The sequence below is a fragment of the Onthophagus taurus genome, chromosome 11, assembly GCF_036711975.1.
Source record: "Onthophagus taurus isolate NC chromosome 11, IU_Otau_3.0, whole genome shotgun sequence".
NCBI classification, from domain to species: Eukaryota; Metazoa; Arthropoda; class Insecta; order Coleoptera; family Scarabaeidae; genus Onthophagus; species Onthophagus taurus.
This window is the reverse complement of record NC_091976.1, coordinates 340952-360032: the sequence shown is the minus strand read 5'-3', so window position 1 is coordinate 360032 and position 19081 is coordinate 340952. Positions and strand designations below refer to the sequence as shown.

General features: G+C 34.3%; 1 protein-coding gene across 1 annotated transcript; it reads left to right on the top strand.

Moving 5' to 3' along the window:
* The first annotated feature begins 2810 nt into the window (after nt 1–2810).
* LOC111418395 (alpha-(1,3)-fucosyltransferase 10) lies at nt 2811–13779 on the top strand. Its single transcript, XM_071200646.1, has 5 exons — nt 2811–3182; nt 3294–3440; nt 12522–12913; nt 12986–13169; nt 13233–13779. The coding sequence occupies exons 1-5, from the start codon at nt 3126–3128 to the stop codon at nt 13665–13667; spliced, it is 1215 nt and encodes a 404-aa protein (XP_071056747.1). The 5' UTR covers nt 2811–3125; the 3' UTR covers nt 13668–13779.
* The last annotated feature ends 5302 nt before the right edge of the window (nt 13780–19081 follow it).

Here is a 19081-nt window from a genome sequence, read left to right as displayed (position 1 = left end):
AGAGTGTACCAGCAACCTGACAGAACTCGCTAGGGGCAATGATGTTACTCTATGGTGGGTTCCAGATCACCAAAACATTGAGGGCAATGAGAAAGCGAACAAGCTGGCCAAAGAGGCAGCGAAAATGCCCTTCATTGGATCCCAACCCGATTGTGAACTACAAAATAGCCACCTAAAACAAATAATTAACAGTTGAGTAGCCTCAAAGGTAGCTTTACGCTGGAAAGAACTTCCAGATCACAGGCAAGCGATAAGTATGATAACTCCGTCGCAAAACAAAACCAAAGAGTTTTTATGCCTCAGCAAAGGGGATCTAAGGACGCTCTCAGGTTTCCTGACCGGTCATGCACCTCTAAAATACCACCTCTTCCACATTGGACAAGCTGAGAATCAAACTTATCGAATTTGCAACGACGAGTCAGAAAGGGCTGAACATATACTGTGTAATTGTGTCGCCAGAGGCCGCCTAAGACACAAAATTTTCGGCAAATCTCTTTTGACACCTACCGACATAAAGGAATAAGACCTTGTAGCAATACTAAGATTCATTAAGGACCTACATTTGCCCTAAACTTTTGAAGGGCTAAAGTTACAATAGATCTTATAGGTCGCGGCGTCGACAGAGGCTCCAGGAAATAACAAAGCTCCAGGAAACGTAAATATATCGACATAATGTCTAAAAAATGGAGGAAAAACTTTGATGCTTGCTTTGTATCAGCTAATCTACCAAATTAGAAAGAATACCCATACATACAACAGGCGTCTTATTAACACAAGATATAAAACCTTTTCCTTAATGTTACTGGAACGGTTGACAGCGTATGTAGAATATCAAATGGGAGCTTACCAGTGTGGGTTTAGAGAGAATCGATCAAGGGTAGGTTAGATATTCTTTTCTGTCTAGTCGTTCTCTCATTACTCTCCATTGACTTTGGTTTCGGGCTTTATTCACAAAGCCGTAAAACGAAATGTCGGTCGAAAACGAATCTTCTAATCTGGTCCGTACATCGGGTTGATGAGCGTCTTATGGACCTTCGTCCTTCAACGTTTCCTGTTGCTATCTGTCCATATTCATATCATCTATTTGTATAGTGTGTTCAAAAAACACTTAAAGAGACAAATAGAAGATAATCTATTCTGGATGTTCAATTCTCTAAGAACATTCGTCCACCATAATTTTTGTTTTTTCTGCGTTAATCTTGAGGTTACATTTATGCGTTACGTATTCTCAATAGATGTTAAAGACACCAGCTTTAAGAAACAAAGAGTATCGCTTCTCTATTTTCATTGTGGCCATGTTGTTGTCTCAGAGTTTTCTTATGAATATAATTTGCTGTTGAGGCACTCCCATCTTGCTAAAAACCCTCCACAGCATTTCCAGTTGACGTAGTCAAAAGCCAAGAAATCCAAGAAATAGATGACCATTAGGATATTGAATTCTTGGCATTTTTCTATGAGTTGCGTTAAATTTAGGATTTATTCTTTGATCCCTTTTCTCTTTATAAAACCTGTCAGCTCGCGTGGGATCTGCCGATGCCAATAAGGCTCCAAACGGCGTTTAATAATTCAGAGCAGAATCTTACTCGGGTGTCAATCTCGTTCATTTTTATTTTTATTTGATTGTTAATTAGTGTTAATTTACCTACTTTTGTTCAATTACATGTAGATGATCAATCGCTTATTGTTAGTGTTGCAATGTTTTCAACCTTTTTGTTCTGTTTTAAGAAACCGCTTCTGACGATCTTCTGAGGATGATACTGTAAGTATCGAAACCGGTAGAGTGAGTAAAGTATATCACCGAGAAGTACAATTAATTGATTTTTACCTTAATCTCGTTTATGTTAAGAATTCTCTCCTCTTTCCGCAGGATCTGTTGATCCTTGAACAATTTTATGCAATATTTCTACTAAACGTCCAAAACTGCTTCGATATCCTCTAGTACAGTGTCTTGTTCGGATTCTATTGCGTAACTACGTGGTCTGAAATCTCTTGCCAGAAGTTTGACTTTCTGAAACAAGTCTTTGGTTTTGTTTCAGTGCGCGTGTAATTCCATCTCTTTGTCCTTGCGGCATCTTTTCTGAATATTTTTTTTTATTTTTATAAGCTCTTTCCTTTGCTCTATAATTTCCCAAGTTTCCAAGGAAATCCAAACACCACCTATTTATAGATTTTAAACAGGCATACGATAGCATAATGAAAGTGAAGCTGTGGGTGCCATGGCAGAACTAGGCATACCGAAAAAATTAATTAATCTCACACAAACCTGTGTGGAGGGCTCTACAAGTGCAGAAAGTGTTTCAAGAAAACCTTTGCGATCAACAATGGTCTCAAACAGGGAGATGCATTATAACATCGTATCTTTAAAAATCAAGGTCCTTGAATTATAGTGGGAAATAGAACTATCGATGTCAGGAAGAGTTTATTAAACTGGAAGGTGCTACAAGCAAGTTGATTTACGAAGATAAAACGAAACAACGAAGATAAAACAATACGTTTACAACAACAACGTCGAGACAGAATAGGACAGAACGTGACAATGGACCATGACAGTTTTGAAAGGGTTCATCAGTTTAAATATTTGGGAGATACAATCACCTCTGACAACAACATAACACAAGAGATCATCTTGAAGTCAGCCTTAATTTAACATTTAAAAAAATAATACTTGTGTTATTATTAGTTATTAATATATTAATTTAATATAAAATTTCTTCATTAATTAAAAACATTTAATTTTTTTAAAACATGAAACATTTAAATAAGAAGTTATGAATAAAAAAAAGTATGAGTCACCCTGATATTAGCCATTTATCCTTATGTGACATAACCTCAAATAACCTGAAATAACCTATGTTACTCAATTGGCAAATTATTTCCTTTACTTCAACCTAAAAAATTTCGTCGTTCTATTTTCGAAATGTTCAACTACGTTACGAAAATATTGTTAAACGTAATTACACACATATCAAGAATTTTTTAAGAATTAAGAAGAATACTAATGTGTTGAGCTCAATCTTTAAGCGTATTAATAGTTTCTTATCAACAGTAAATTCCGGTCATTTCATGGAACAATTAAATATTTCTTAAAAATACTTCTAAAAATTGGTTATTATGATTATAAAACGATGAGGACGAGACTGAAATTAGTAATTTGTGTGATTCTTGGATATTTTTTGATACAGGTTAGTTAAGTTCAAACGAGTTTATTCACAATATTTTTTGTTAACTATAAGTTCAATAAACTCTTAAACGATAGAAAGGCTACAAGGATTTCAATAAGTTTTTGCTTTTAGTTTTTATCACGAAGTTATTACACAGAAGAGTATCCCGTTATTTTATGGTGGACAAATGAAATTATTCAAGATGAAACAATAACCTGTGACATTTATAAATGTTTAATATCAGGGAATAGAGATTATTTTAATAAGCCTAATCTTGCGGTAAGTTAATTTTTTTTATTCATAAATCTTTGTTAATATACAATAACTCTATCAAAAAATTATACATGAGTGGTACTAAATAATTTGTCAAAGTTTAAGGACAACACTTTGGGTTGCTGCACTGAAAATATGGAAGTTGTGAATTGTATCAACTTAGTGCTATGAGAAAATTAAATTCCATCATAAAAGTTGCCAGAGATTTTGCCCGAAATGATCAAAAACTTCAAAAAATTTGTGTTCTTCAAAAGAAGATGAGTTTCTACCCAATTGTTGATCTATTTTGCAGTTCAATTTTTCTATAGCGTTTATTAGTTCTTATTTGGTTTGTTTCTTTTTTGGTTAAGCTCTTTTTGTTTTGTTTGCAGAAGCGGCGCTAGCCCCCTTGGCGCCCCTATGCAGATCTTAGAAAATGCGCCCTTCTAAAAATGTTTAAAAAATTTTCAGTACCGTTTAAATTTACATATTTCCAGTGTTACTTATATTAAATACTAAAATAAAAAGCAATAGCAGATACTACATTTATTATTACATTTTTTATACAGTATACAAAATACAAATGCTATTTTACATCTAAAAAAATAGATATTAACAATCATTAAACGTTTACTCTTCGTGCTTTAGCACTTGCAAAATTTTCAATTATCTCGTTGTTATCAATTTGATCACATACATCACTTTCTATTGCGATCAACGCAAGTCCGACAAGACGTTCTTGTGATAAAGTTGATCTAATTGTTAGACCATCTGTGCAATTGGGTCTTTGACGTTACTTTTCGGTATTTGTTTTTTACGGTTTCTAGTTTCAAATAACCTTTCTTCCCACTTGTCCAGTAATTTACCGCCTCTAATTTGTACTCGTAGTCGATGTCATCCTTCAATGGACAATGAGCATCAGTATCTTCTACAAACCTGTCAGTTGTATCCTGGTCTTCAATAATTTGCTGACCGTCATTGATGCCATTGGATGAATCGAAAATTAATACAGTTTCGTCTTCAATTTGCATATTGTAGTCTTCCATACTTTCCATTAAAATACGCTGTATATTTTCTTTTAAACTAACTTCTGCTTCATTTACAGGAGTCTGGGGAATATTCATAACAGTAAAAACTGTCATTAGCAAATTTAAAACGTTTATTGGGTTTATTGTAACCATTGCTTCTGTCAGTTGCTCTGAAACTAAAATCTACCCACTGGGCACACGTTCTTTTATACTAGAAAAAACTATTTTGAGAAATGACCTTTAGCAAGCGGCACTAAAAAAACAAATATTGTGCCAAAATTTTTTTGGTAGGTGTATTTTTGGCAACATTATGTAGAATAAAAATAAACTAATAAACTATATAAAACAAACACAGTACCAAATTTCGCCGTAATCAACAAGTAATGCCCGGGATAGAATTAATTTTTAAGGGGGTGGTTAACCCCAACCACCCCTAAATGGTGTATTATGCCTTATTTTACATTAAACATTTTATTGTGCGACTAATTTACGGTTTTGTTAAAGTATTTTCAAAATACCTGACAATTTTATCACATCATTCTTACGAAAAGTGGTTACATGTTAACCCCCGTAACTTCGCTGGGGATGATCTAGAGCGAATGGGAAAAAACCCTTAACTAATATTTTTGAACGTGCTGGAAGTATACTTAATGCCGCCAAAATCGATAGGGTGGTTTTTAAATAATTCCAAAAAAATAGGGGTAGTTCGCCCTTCTTAACCCTCTGGTATATGTGTGATACATCAAAAGAAAGCTCTTTTAAAATGAATATCAGTTACAATTTACCAAATTTTGATAGCACTTTTCATTTTTAAAATATAAGTGAAAACGTACTTTTTCTCCAAACTTTCAACCCCTATAACTCGCCCCAGGGGCTTTTACCGCACGTATAAAAAAATGTACGAACCTTATTTTGGCCCATTCTATGACTGTACCAAATTGCATCGAAATCGGTGAGACACAGTTGTGACACTTCCCTTGTAAGATAGGTTTTTATAATTTTTAACCGTGAAAACGATCGTTCCCCACTTGAAACTGTTGCCGGTTGCGTTAATAAAACCCGTAAAGCGATACTTAAGTTAACATACAATGTTTCTAAATTATTTTTATAAATACATAACGTAATTACGTTATGTACGTAACTACGTACATAACGTAGTGCACTGAAAGGGGTATTAATTGAATTTAATTCTGTTAGGAATATGTCTTTAAAAAAAGTAATTCATTAAATAATTCGGTAGAAATTATATCCTTATCTTTTCCCTCTGTAAGATATAGCTCTAAGTCGTCGCAATGTTTTTTAAGATCGGTTGTATTTAAATTCGGTAAATTTCCTAAATTATGTAAAAAATTAAAATAATTATTATGAACTGTTAACTGTTCGCATCTTTCTTCTAGGGAATTTATAGTTGTATCTAAAATTACATTGAAGAAATTTATTTTAAAGCGCTCGCTTGGTGTTTGTGGGGTTTCATACTTATGTTCATAATCGAGTTGTCGTTTTTGTTTTCTTTTTCGTACGTTACCTAAGATTTGAAAGTCAGTAGGTATTTCGAGTATGGTAGCTAATTATATATTTCTTGAACAATTCCGAAAAACGTAATAGTTTGGTGGTTGCAGTTAGCGGCATCCTTGACTACTAAATTTAGGGAGTGAGCAGAACAAGGGGTAAAGTAAGCTCTGGAATTAATATTTAAGATGTGTCTCTGTAATCCATTGTTTTTCCCTTTCATGTTCGCACCATTGTTATAACCTTGGCCACGCAAGTTGCTGATGTCTAAATTAAATTCTTTAATTTTTTCTATTATATAATTATTGGTTAAACCTTCACCAGTTGAATCTTTGATGTCAATGAAACCAAGAAAATGTTCTTGAATCTGAACTTGCTCATCAGTTGACACAAATCTTATAATAATGGTCATTTGCTCAGTATTACTGATATCCGGAGTACAATCCAATATAATTGAAAAATATTTTGCCTGTTGAATTAACAATAAAATCTTTTCTTTAATTTTTTTAGCTAATAAAGCAATTAATTCATTCTGTACATCTTTACTCATATAATGCACAGATTTCTTTTGTAACGTTTTTTGAAGATGACTAGACATAGTCACATAAAATTTTTCCAGTAATTGTACAAGTTGTAAAAAATTTCCATTATTTCTAACAAATAATTGATCTGATTTTCCTCTCAAGGGAACACATTTTTAACATAAATATTTTATAATTTCAATAAATCTTTTTAAAATCGCACGCCAGTGCTGTTTTTCCAACTCAAATAATTTTTCTTGTTGTTGATCAATTGTTCGTTTTGATTTCAACGCACGTTCTAAATGAACCCATTGTTTAAAGTTGTTTAAATGAGCTAAAGATGTTTCATGACTATGTAAAGTTTGTGACAAATTTTGCCATTTAGAATATCCAGTTGTAATTAGGCGGCTTGTATTAATATTCTCCAATGAGTGACAGGTAAACAATTTACAGCAAAAACAAAATACGCTATTGCTTTTTTCCGAGTACCTTAACCAGTCTCTAGGAACAGATTCCGAACTTGGCATTTTACGATAATAATATGTATCGCTGAATTTTCTTCCGTTATCATCAGATGGGTACAATACGTTTTGTTTCTTTGTCGGTCCGAGTTGAATTAAAAGTTTTCTTACTTTTTCATTTATTGGAGGCCATGTAGCTAGATCTTGAAGATTGTTCAAAACATCTAATGTTGGTGTATCATCAGTAATCAGAAATTTTGTTGATATGGATAAGGTTTCTTCAGAAGATGCTCCTTGCGGTTCGATTTCAGGTTCAGGAGATTTAGTATGTTGTGCGCTTTTGTCTGCAGAATGGCTTTGAGATGTCGGTAGTTGATCTTCACGTAGATTTTCATTCGAAGGAACTGGTAAAACTTCATTTTTTGTCATCAAATATTTCTTTATATCGTCTCTTTGTTTTTCCAACTCCAATTCTCTGGTCGCTTTGCGTTTTCGATTTTGATATCCGGAAAGTTTTTTCGACATTTTTAGGTGACAACAAGGTTATTTTTTAATTTCATAAATTTAATGTAAATATAACACCTAACATAAACTTACCTATTTACGGATGAACAATTCACAAATAAACAATGGATTTCGAGAGGAGATACACTTTATACCCAGAGTACACAAACTAATGTGCAAATCTAAATAACAAGTCGAGTTGTTCTTTAGAAATCCCTAAACGCGACGCAACGACGCGACTATACGGAGACGCGACGCCAGACGCAGGGCTCCAAAAGAGCGCCTAGTCGTCGTATAGACTTTTTTTTTAGAAATAATGTATACAAAATAATAATTATCTTAATATACCGTACATACATGCATATGAAAAATGCCAACATTTTATTATTACTTCTTTTTTAATAATTTTTTAAAATAATTTTTATTATTGAGGTCTACGTTGGCGGCGTTGGCGCCCCCGTCATAATGCGCCTCCATGCGGTGCTTAGCTTGCTTACTGCATCACGCCGCCCCTGTTTGTTGGTATGTGATTCTTTCCCTTATCAGTAGTGGTTATTAATTTGGAGATTTCTCTATCTGCTGCTCGCATATATGATGCCCCAGTTCACTCTCCAATATGCAGATGACCAGGTTAACATTGCCCAAGATGAAGATGATATTGATACATGACTTGAAAGATCAAAGAAGAACATGAAAATGATGTGTATGAGGAATAATGTAGATAATTTGGAGATATCTGATAATGAAAAAATAGAGAAATGTCAAATATAAATATATTGGAATAGAATTAAGCAACAAAAGAAAAAACCCCCTGTCTAACAAGTCTTATCTACTTATAACGCTTACTGTAGATTAAATAACTTATATAAGTAAAATATAAAAGTCTTCTGAACATGCTAAACTGATAATATTTACATCAGTTTTGAACACAATATGTCTAGAATAATATCAGCATCTCCTGTATAATATTCCCCAATTAACTAGCAACATGTACATAATAACTTTGGGTAATCTGAGTGTCTTCATCATCTAATCAATCAGCACAACGACAGTAGATTTACCCGAAAATGTTTCACGCATGGCACCGAGGAAGGAACGCGCAGAAGAATTCGGCACATTGCCTTCGTAAAAAGTCGACCAGGACAAGGATGATGACATCACACTAGTCTGACATCCTTGAATAATAATAAATCGAGTTTTTATTCGAGTGTTATGATCTCCTCTTTCTTCACAAGCCACCTCTTTGCATAAAACAAACGTCCTTCAGGCGACGAATACTTTATCGTATCTAGTATTTTTTGCTTAAAAAACTAGATATTCTAAACTAATTGTAAGATCTTCTAAATTTTTGAGGTGTTCAAATTGCAATTTAGTCGTCATTTGCAAAAGCTTTTAAATTGTTAATTACTTTGAAATCCTCATTATATGTAGTAATTGTGTTGTGCTGCTTTTAACCGTGTCACACTCCAGATCTTCTTCTGATGCAGGATCATGTTCAATCATGTTTTCAATCACATCGTCAATGTTCAAACTCATCTCTTCTGTTGCTGCATCGTCGATTCGAAAATAATTTTGAAGATTTTTTTGTGTTAAGTTGACAATCAACCCTTTTGAAGTAATTTTGTATCGTTACTGACGAAACTTTATATTATTAAATGTAATAAAGTGCTTCTAAAACATTTATGGACTTTGCTAACTCTGAAGCAGATCTTACGTGATCCATTTTTAATAAAATGTGCTTAAGTGTTAACCCTCGATAATAGAATTTAAAATTCGCTTAACACGCTGATGTGGTATTGGGGGACAAAAAGATAACTTTTAAATTTTGTAGCTTTACCTGACGAGGGTGGGACGCTGCGTTGTCCAAAAATAATAACATTTTTCGTTTTTGCATGACCATTTTTTTATCAAATTGGAGCATTCATTCATAATGTCTCGCGTCATCCATGCTTTCTTATTAAGTTTGCCAGTAAATCATTCAGTGCTACATTTTTAAATGGCCTAGGTTAGGCCGCCTTTCTGATCACCAGCAAATATTCTTTTTTCCCTGTCATATTAGCACAAAGTAAAATTGTTACATTTTTCAGACTTAAAAGCTTTGAAAAAAAGGCCAATTTTGGTCGGTGTTCAACACATCTTGCCGATACCCAAGGAGTAGCGTAAGCAACTTATTGACATCAGCTGATTCTCCGGAAATACAATCATTGGATGCCCGAAAGTTGATAAAATTAAATTTTTATGCTATTTCATGAGCTTTGGCCTTCACTAAACTTCCCGATAATGGAATGTTTTGGCTACGAGCACGAGAAAACCAATTAAGTAAAACACACGTTGTCAATTTGAAGTCCGTCAGTTTTCAAGAAACCCTTTTTTTGAACGGTATTGCTTCCTGACTCCCACTGTAGACGAATTTTCACTTTTATTCTTAACAATTTCCGCGGCTTGAGTTTTTCCGTTATAAAATTTTTCGCGACCTTCCGTACTGAGAAATGTTCCTTTTTCGAAACGTTCTATTTTTTCACGCAAACTGAGAAGTTTTTTACTAGGCGCCATTTCAAAAATCTCTATCACTCACTAGTTGCACAATAAAAAGAAAACAAGCAGTAAAGCAAATGTAACGTTTATACTTTATGGGAAGTAAAAAAGTTATTGGAAAATACCTAGTTGTAATCGTTGAAACAAAAATTTTTGCTGATGAATAAATATTTATATACAAGCAAGTACCTTCATACAGGGTGTCTCAGCGAGACCGGTCATTAGACGTTTCTGGGGTTCTGGCGAAAATAAAAATTTGAGAATTCAGACTTAAGTATTATCAATTACGATTTCTTCGTCTAAAATATTTTCATATTTCTTGCACTTCCGGTTATACCGGAAGTCGCCACCAACTTTATTTTTTTAAATGGAACACCTGTATATTTTTACATATTTGGATTTGTCTGTTTTCAAGGTTTATAAATAACTTTACTTTTTGCAATTTGATTCGGTCGTTCACGAGTTATTCGAATTTTTCTAGAAAAATTTGCTCCAGCAGACATTTGTCCAAAAAATCAGAAAACAGTCAATTTTTGGGATGTCAATTTAGGATTGAGAACATGCTTAAGCAACATGACGGAGTATGTTTTGGTGCCGAGAACTGCGGTCTAGAACGTTTGATCACTTTACTCTGGCACGTTAACTTTTCAAAATTTGGAAGTACCATAACTTCATTTTTTTAAATGGCACCCCTCATATTTTATTACTTAGTCGTCTTCGGTGTCTCATTCTACATCTTTTATATCCCATATGTCCCATACCTAACATTAATAGTTTGGGAGATAATTAGGGTTTTTTGAAAAATGCACACATATCATATGGATATTTAGCCTAGTGTGCCATGAAAAACAAGCCTTCTCAATGAGTTCTTGTCAAAGACTCACTTGTTTACGTCACTTGATGCATGTGAGCTAATAATTATCTGTTATGTCCCTTAATATTAGTACTGAAACGAGTTAAAATCGATAACAATAACGAAAGTAATATTTACACAAATCAAGAAATTCTTAATTTATTTTTTTTGCATGAAAAGCGCGACAAAGTTCGTAGTATGATTCCCAGATCTTCTTTGGCAGCTCCAATTGAGGTGTTGGGACTGGGCTCGAAATAAACCAAGGTATTCACCTCTTCCGTTGCATTATCTACTACATTTTTTGGCCAGTTTAACACGTGATTAATTCGTCCAAAATGCAAAAAATTTGCTTCTATTCCTCTAAATTTACCTTTTGTCATCGGAGATAAATGTGGATAATGTGGATAACATTCTGCAAGTTCTACTAAGAACTCTGTCGCACTTTTCGTGCACAAAATATAAATTATGGATTTCTTCATTTGTATAAACATTATTTACGTTATTAATATCCATTTTAACTGGTTTTAGACTCACAAGCATCAAACAACCTAAATTAGACTTTGACGTTTATCAATAAGTCATTAAACATTTGTTTTCCATGGCACACGAGGTTAATATCCATATGATATGTGAGCATTTTTCAAAAAACCCTAATTATTTCTCAAACTATTAATGTTAGGCATAGGACATATGGAATATAAAAGATGTAAAATGAGACGCCGAAGACGACTAAGTAATAAAATATGGGGGGTGCCATTTAAAAAAATGAAGTTATGGTGCTTCCAAATTTCGAAAAGTTAACGTATCATAGTAAAGTGACCAAACGATCTAGACAGCCGTTCTCGGCACCAAAACATACTCCATCATGTTGTTTAAGTATGTTCTGAATCCTAAATTGATATCTCAAAAATTGAGTGTTCTATGATTTTTTGAACAAATGTCCGCTGGAGCAAATTTTTCTAGAAAAATTCGAATAACTCGAGAATTGCTGGTTCAAATTGCAAAAAGTAAAGTTATTTATAAACCTTCAAAACAGACAAACCCAAATATGTAAAAATATACAGGATGTTCCATTTAAAAAAATAAAGTAGGTGGCGACTTCCGGTATAACCGGAAGTGCTAGAAATCTGAAAATATTTTAGATGAAGGGAACGTAATTGATAATACTTAAGTTTGCATTCTAAAATTTTTTGCTTGGCCAGAACCCCAGAAACGTCTAATGACCGGTCTCGCTGAGACACCCTGTATATTTTCAATAAACTTGCAACATGGATTCCCACTATAAAAATTTCTTGTTGCTAATCAAAATTATCTCGAGGCATTTGGTTCTACTGACACAACATCCTCCGCAATTTCTGCAAAGTCCTATGTGTCATCAAACTCACTTAGCCACAGTAATAGATTCTTTATTTACATAAATATTCGACCACTAATCCACAATGGTAATAGGGTAACAATAACACACAATGGGTTATGATGATTGTGATGGACAAATAATGACGTATAAATAAAGTATAATAGTACATAGTATAATTGTAAGCATTAAAAAAGTGATAGACTAATCTTATAAATCAAAATGTGTAAAATAGCAAAATCAAATTCAATATATTTGAGATTTTTGTTCCATCCTTTATGTATAATTTATTGATTTATTTTCAAATTTAATATTAATGACTTTTTTTAAATTAATTTTAAAGGTAATAGCATTTTATGGAAGTTCAATCGACTTAATTGATCTACCATTGCCGAGAGAAAACAAAACGTGGGCTTTATATCATGAAGAATCGTCAAGGAATACCCCTTGGCTTATTTTCCCAGAATCTCAAAATCTATTTAACGTTACTTCCACATTTAGTCGATATAGTAATTATCCGTTAACACTCTCGGGATTAAATGATGATTCAATAACTGGGTTAAAGTATTATTTACCATTGCCATTGAAGAAGCGAAAAAAATTATCTCCTATCGTATATATTCAATCTATCTGTGATAATCCCATACAAAGGGACTCTTATGTTAAAAAACTTATGGATTACATGCCAATTGATTCTTTTGGAAAGTGTTTAAATAATAAAGAACTTCCCGAAGAGTATGTTATTATCTTATCGTTTTTTATTTATTTTACTTCTTGAATATTTTGAAGTTAATTAGTTGTTTTAAGGTTACAGTTAAATAATGAAGGTGTTTATGATCTTTATCAAGAAGACTTAATGAACTTTATAGCTCAATACAAATTTTCAATAGCAATAGAAAACTGTATCTGTAATGATTATATAACTGAAAAACTTTGGAGGCCATTAATTGCCGGATCTGTACCAATTTATTTTGGTTCACCAACTATAAAAGTAAGTATTATACATACATATACCAATAACTTAGTTCTTCTTTATTTATTTTTTTTTTTTTAGGATTGGTTACCAAATAATAAATCAGCTATAATTTTAGACGATTTCAAAACAATAAAAGAACTTGCAGATTATATCAATCAAGTGAATAAAAATGACACAATGTACTTAGAATACCTCCAACACAAACTTGCTGATCATAATTTAAAAATGACTAATGAATTTTTACAACGCGAAATTAATAATCGAAAGGATACGTCAATAGAAGGTTACAATTGCTATTTATGTAAAAGTTTCCATGAGAAAACTATTTATAATCCGCCGAAACAGAGTCCTTACAAATGTAGCAAACATAAAGCGTGGGAGAGTTTTTGGAAACGAGGCAAATGCGAAGCGAAAATCTTGGACATGTTCGTTAATCGATTACAATTGAAAAATTTTACTAAACAGGAATTTGAGGGCAACATAACTCAGGCGATGAACTTAAATCAATGTTAAATGTTTACGTATTTATTAACTGATGATCTTTTATTTAACTTTAAATATTAATGTGGTTTTTTACTTGTTATGAAGTGTTTAATGATAAGAATAAAAATTAATTTTTCAAGTATTTTCTTGTATTGCAAAAACACCGTTCTTGCAAAATTTCGAATATTTCAGCTTATATTGATCAACTTAAGATTTGAATAGAAACACCGTACGTATCTAACTTTTATACCATTTTTTAGGTGGTTTGTCCGTAAATTTCGAATCGATTGACAAGGTCTCTCCAGTATTTTCGTCTTGATCTTGTGAAACCAATAACATCTAAATATCTATCACAATGCTCTCATTTCTACACTTCTAACCATACCTTTTGTTTTAGAAGTTTCTGCCCGAGCTTCAGTCGCGTATGTTAGAAGCGGTGTCACAATTGACTTGTATCTGCTGCTGACATGTATTTATATGTATTCATCTGGAGAAAAGATGTGCTCCCATAAGTAGTTTGATATTCTTGCTGCTTCGTTTGTTTGCGTATCAACATCTTGATGTAGATTTCTGGTGCTGGATACTTGCACTGCATTTACAGTGCATTTAATATTTTGTGTTATTGGTTTATCATACAGTGAAAACTTATATCTAACGGAATCCTTCGTTATTACCATTGATTCTGTTTTGCTTACTGATATTAACATGTTAAGTTTTTCAGGCGTTACTTGAAATTTGTATTGTTGTCGTTGTAGCTTGTTTTCATTTTCTGTCATTAGTATGGTATCATCAGCATAGCACAGTATTGTTATTGCTTTATTGAATATTCTGTAACCTCCCTCTACCTCTTTAACTCTACATATCATTTTGTCCATAATATTAAAGAGCTGAACTCACACTGTCTTCCCTGGCTGATTTTTGTTAATACAGGGACTTGGTATACAATACTGTTCACTTTTGTTTCAAAGAATAAAGGGCCTACTATTCGACAACGAGATATAGCACACCACACTCCAATCTTCTGGGAGTGCAAAGGGTTTTCATGAAAGACGTGACGATTTTCGGTTGCCCAAATTCTTGTGTTTTGGCTATTCACGGGTCCACTAATGTGAAACCATGCCTCATCGGTGAAGAAAACACGATCAAATTCTTCAATTCCATGGTTGTCGACGAATGTCCGAAAAAATCTACAATATTCTAAGCGCTTTTGTTTATCCAGGTCTTTCAATTCCTGTACACTTTTCATCGCTTTTTGAGCACTTCCATATATTATGAAATCTGAGTGTGTGCTGAGAGTTTCCTCAAACTTTTTGAAGACGAACATAGCATCACATTTCGAATTTCATTCAGTTTCTCGTCGGTCAGAATAGCTGGTCTCTCGGTTTTCTTCTTGTTAGCAACCGATCCACATTCACGGAAACGGGCGATTAATCTCGTTATTGTTGAGTTATTAGGTACTCCAACATCTGGATATTTCGCACGAAATTCGTCCGCAACGCGTGCATATGATTTATTTGAAAAATATCGTTCAACAACGAAAAGTTGCTGCTCTTGGGAAAATGGCATCTTTGTAAATAAGTGAAAACCGCAATACTACATTACATTACATTACATAGAATACATATCGGGTAGGCGGACCAACCAACCTTGCACCGCGACCCTAAGGATCTATTGTACCCCGATAGATATCGTTATCAAATTTCACCGTGCGTGCAGTCCAATGCTCTTAACGAACATTAATACCTTGCTCGGCGAAAGGTCATTCAGATCTTTTGAGGAGATAAACTGCGACCCAAAAATCGAGAATCTGATACGGTTAACGGCAGGGCAGTGGCATAAAACATGCTCAACCGTCTCTGCTTCCTCCGCACATAGTCGGCATTCAACATCGTCGGCTAAACCCAACAAGTTGAGGTGTGCTTTTAATCGGCAGTGCCCAGTAAAAACACCCATTAGAACTTTTATGCTACTACGGGCAAGTCCTAAAATATTCCCGGGTTTGACAGTGGCGATGTTAATAAACACCTTAGCATGTCTCATTCCAGGAGAACTGGTCCACAGTAGGCGAAGTCTCTCTTCAGCCCACAGTCCAATCCTATATTTGGCCATCGCAAATGATACACCAACTGCTGGTTCCGATCCCACAAACGCTTCAGCGCTGCCATCTCGTGCTAGCTTATCTGCCGCTTCATTGCCAGCAACCCCAGAGTGACCCGGGACCCAGATCAGAGAGATTCTGTTATCACAACTCAGTGTGTTTAATGTTCTCTTACAATCATTAACCAGAGCCGACACCGTTTTCACGGCTTACAGCGCCTGGAGAGCGACTTGACTGTCTGAGAAAATTCGTACTGTCATGTTCTTCACCCCTCTTTCAAGAAGGATTTTAGTACCCATGTCAATAGCAAATACTTCCGCCTGGAATACAGTACAGTACGTACCCAGGCTGTAGGCTTGCTTAATTCGAGGTGTCTGGCAGTATACTCCTGCTCCTACCCCTTTAAGCGTTTTTGATCCATCTGTGTACAAGCAAATGTCTGCCCGAACCAGAGAATTTTCATTTTCGATCCAGGACTGCCGCTCAGGCAGTACAATCTGGTATCGAGCATTAATCACTGATCGTGATACCGCCAAATCTGACGACATTGATAGCACAGTATCAGTGCTTATAATGTCTTCCGCAGCCCATTGGTAGGACATGTCGGAACAGTTTTGAGCATATTGCTTAAATCTGTAAATGGTTGTTCTAGCCACTTTCTCTATATGCAAATGCAGAGGAGATAGGCCAAGCAGAACCTCCATTGCTAGAGTTGGCGTTGTGCCTATCGCACCAGAGATTGCCAATCCAGCTACTCGTTGAATTCGTGAAAGTTTACTGATAACTGAAGTCTGTCGGACTTTCCTATACCAGGCTGCTGCTCCGTATGTAATCATAGGTCTAACCACAGTCACATAGAGCCAGTACAGTCTTTCAGGGGTAAGACCCCAATTTTTTCCACAAAGACTGCGACAAGTCCACAAGGATAGTCTAGCTTTGTGCAAAACTCCCTGCAAATGTCCATTCCATGACAGGGTTTTGTCTAGGATTACTCCTAGATATTTGACTTCCTTTGAGAAAGGAATTTCTTCACCTTGGATAGTTGGGCGGATTAGTCCATCCAACTTTCGCTTCCATCCGCAATACTAACTATCGATGTGAAATGACAAATTTATATTTCAATGTCATCTAGATCTGTTGTCGGCAATACCTATGATGCTATCACGCGGTATGCGATAGAAATATTTCATCGAAAGTAATATTAAACATAAATTTATTTTGATGTGCGCTACTTTTCGATCTCTCTGTAGAATAGGACAGTTAAGGTCAATCGATTAGAAAGATTAGGCGGATTAGTAACGTTTTCACGTTCGAAAATTGTTTAATTTTTGCAATAATTAATGTAAAAGTTTAAAATTCCCCACCCCCGACTCCAGATGACGTTTTTTCTTCTGTTGTCTTCTAGCGCATAAGATTTGTAGCATTGTCTCTCTCTAGGAATTTTATTGATTTTTCTACGCTCCAATCGTACGTTCATATCTGAGTGACGTATTTTGGAGCTCAAATCTGAGTGACGTACTTTGGAGTTCGCGCCCTGTAATTTCAAACTTTATTATTTTTTTTTGGAAAAACTACGCCTCAGAATCAAAAATTAAAAAATATAGGGTCAATAAATTTTAAAAAAATTTCGAATAAGCCAATAAAAAAAAATACTTAACGGCCCTATTGTCAGGAATCAGGAAATCTCAACCCTATCAAAAGCCTTATTAAGATCTACTAAGGTAAAGTGATTCGTTTTATTTTATAGACTTCTCAATTAATTGTCATAGTATTTAATTGCATCTCGGATCGATAGATTTTTCCTAAACTCGTGTTCCGCACTTATTTCAATCTTGTGTGTTGTTTTGTTAGTTATAATTTTCATTAGTAGCTTCCATCACATAGTGCTAATTGCCTTCCAATCGTCTAGGATTTGTCGTCGAGAGATAATTGTTTGAAAGTGTTTTTAGTGCTTCTTCTAGTTCTAGTCCTTCATATTTAATCATTTCATTTGGGATATACAGGGTGCCCGGAAATTGCGTTCATATATTGAAAGGTGTGATTCTACATAAAAAATCATGAAGAAAAGTTCATATAAAGGTGTGTCCTAAAATGCTTCCTAAGGGAGGTAGAGCGCTTTGAAGAAGACGTTCAATATGAGGTTATTTCTCATTATTTCAAAAACTACTAGGGTTAGAAACACGAAATTTTGCATATCCAGCTATTTTTACGGGGCGAATACGATAATCGAATAAAAAATTAGAAGGAATGTGCAGTTGCGGAAATAAGGGATAGGGGGCGCAATTTATTTCCCATAGTTTGTTTTGCTTTGATCTTTTCACTATTTTAACCTCAAAATTAGAATCTACGGAAAAAAATACATAAAAAATGTTCTGCTTATAAAATGGTCTACGACCACTTGTTTTCAAGATAAATAATACTAAGTAAAATACTGCACACAAACATGTGTATTAAACTATCACAAAAATCTTAATAGGCTTCTTTCATTGGTTTGATTTAAGCTGTCAAATGTCATGGTTAATTTTATCAAAATGATTCAAAAGATGATTATTACTAATTTTTCATAATAACTTAAAATTTTACCAAAACCTTAAAAAAACAATCTAAACAAAACGTATTAACAATTTAACAAAAATAAAAAGTTTAACTTAAAACATTAACAAAAAGCACTTAAATTTTTAACAAATAACACCAAAAAAAGTTATAAGAATTGTTCAAAAATTCCACCATCCATGTCAATGCAACATCTCACTCGTTTAATTAATGAACGTCTTACTTTCCAAAAATACCTTGTTTGTTTCGAATAGTGTTACAACCGTCCCTTACACGTTGTTCTAGCTCTTCGACATTGTTAACTGGTGTTGCATACACTAAATATTTAAGATAACCCCAGAGAAAGAAGTCTATGGGATAAGTCTGGCGAACGTGCGGGCCATGCTACGGGCGCTCCCGACCTATCCATCTTTCACGGTAGGTTTCATTTAAATATTGCCGTACTTGAACGCTGAAATGAGGAGGAGCCCCATCATGCATAAACCACATTTCCCTTCGTGTTTGATACGGCACTTCTTCCATCAGTTCAAACAAGGTATTTTGCAAAAAGTTAAGATAAGTTGTACCGTTGAGACGGTTATCAAGTACATGCGGACCAATTGAATGATCCCCAATAATACCAACCCATACATTAATAGAAAATCTTTCTTGATGTTTCGTGGCTAAAACATTGTATGGGTTTTCATCGGCCCAAACATGGATATTATGGAAGTTAATGACGCCATCTCGGGTAAATCCAGCTTCATCGGTAAACAACACTTTTTCCGGAAAATTTCTGTCATGGCGCCATTGT